Here is a 449-nt window from a genome sequence, read left to right as displayed (position 1 = left end):
GTGAGGAGGGGGATGAGGAGGAGGCTGAAGGTGGCACCAGGTGACCCGTGGGCAGCCAGGGCAGTGTCTATGTGGCCTTCTCGTAGGTGCGGGTGGAGACGACGTTGCCCATGGTGAGGGTCTGGGGGCAGAAGGTTAGTTGTGGCCAGCTGGCCCAGCCCCCTGCTTGCCCCCCCACCTCGATTTCAAACCATTTCTGATTCCTTACCAGGATTAATTTCCCATCCTTCAGCTCCCGGACCAGCGACGTCTCCTTCCCATCCCACTTCTGCACGTGGATGAGTTTGCCTCCCTCCAGCTTGACCACAGACTGCAGGGAGAGAGTGAGACCCCCCATTACCCTCCTCCCGGGGGTCCCCTGCCTCTGGGGGCTTTGTCCCTCAGAGGGGACGACGCTGGGTGTCCTCAGGGTCACCTCGGGGCCAGGCAGAGGGTGCTCACACTGGGTC

General features: G+C 62.6%; 1 protein-coding gene across 1 annotated transcript; it reads right to left on the bottom strand.

Moving 5' to 3' along the window:
- Positions 1-67: 67 nt before the first annotated feature.
- Positions 68-310, bottom strand: LOC103773689 (fatty acid-binding protein, heart-like; the record flags this gene model as incomplete). Its single annotated transcript, XM_008941068.1, has 2 exons — positions 68-121; positions 209-310. Coding segments are annotated over 2 exons (156 nt in total), but the record flags the coding sequence as incomplete, so codon positions are not given.
- Between the last annotated feature and the right edge of the window lie 139 nt (positions 311-449).

This window comes from Merops nubicus, unplaced genomic scaffold (genome assembly GCF_000691845.1).
Source record: "Merops nubicus isolate BGI_N331 unplaced genomic scaffold, ASM69184v1 scaffold36365, whole genome shotgun sequence".
NCBI classification, from domain to species: domain Eukaryota; kingdom Metazoa; phylum Chordata; class Aves; order Coraciiformes; family Meropidae; genus Merops; species Merops nubicus.
This window is presented reverse-complemented; position numbering and strand designations above follow the sequence as displayed.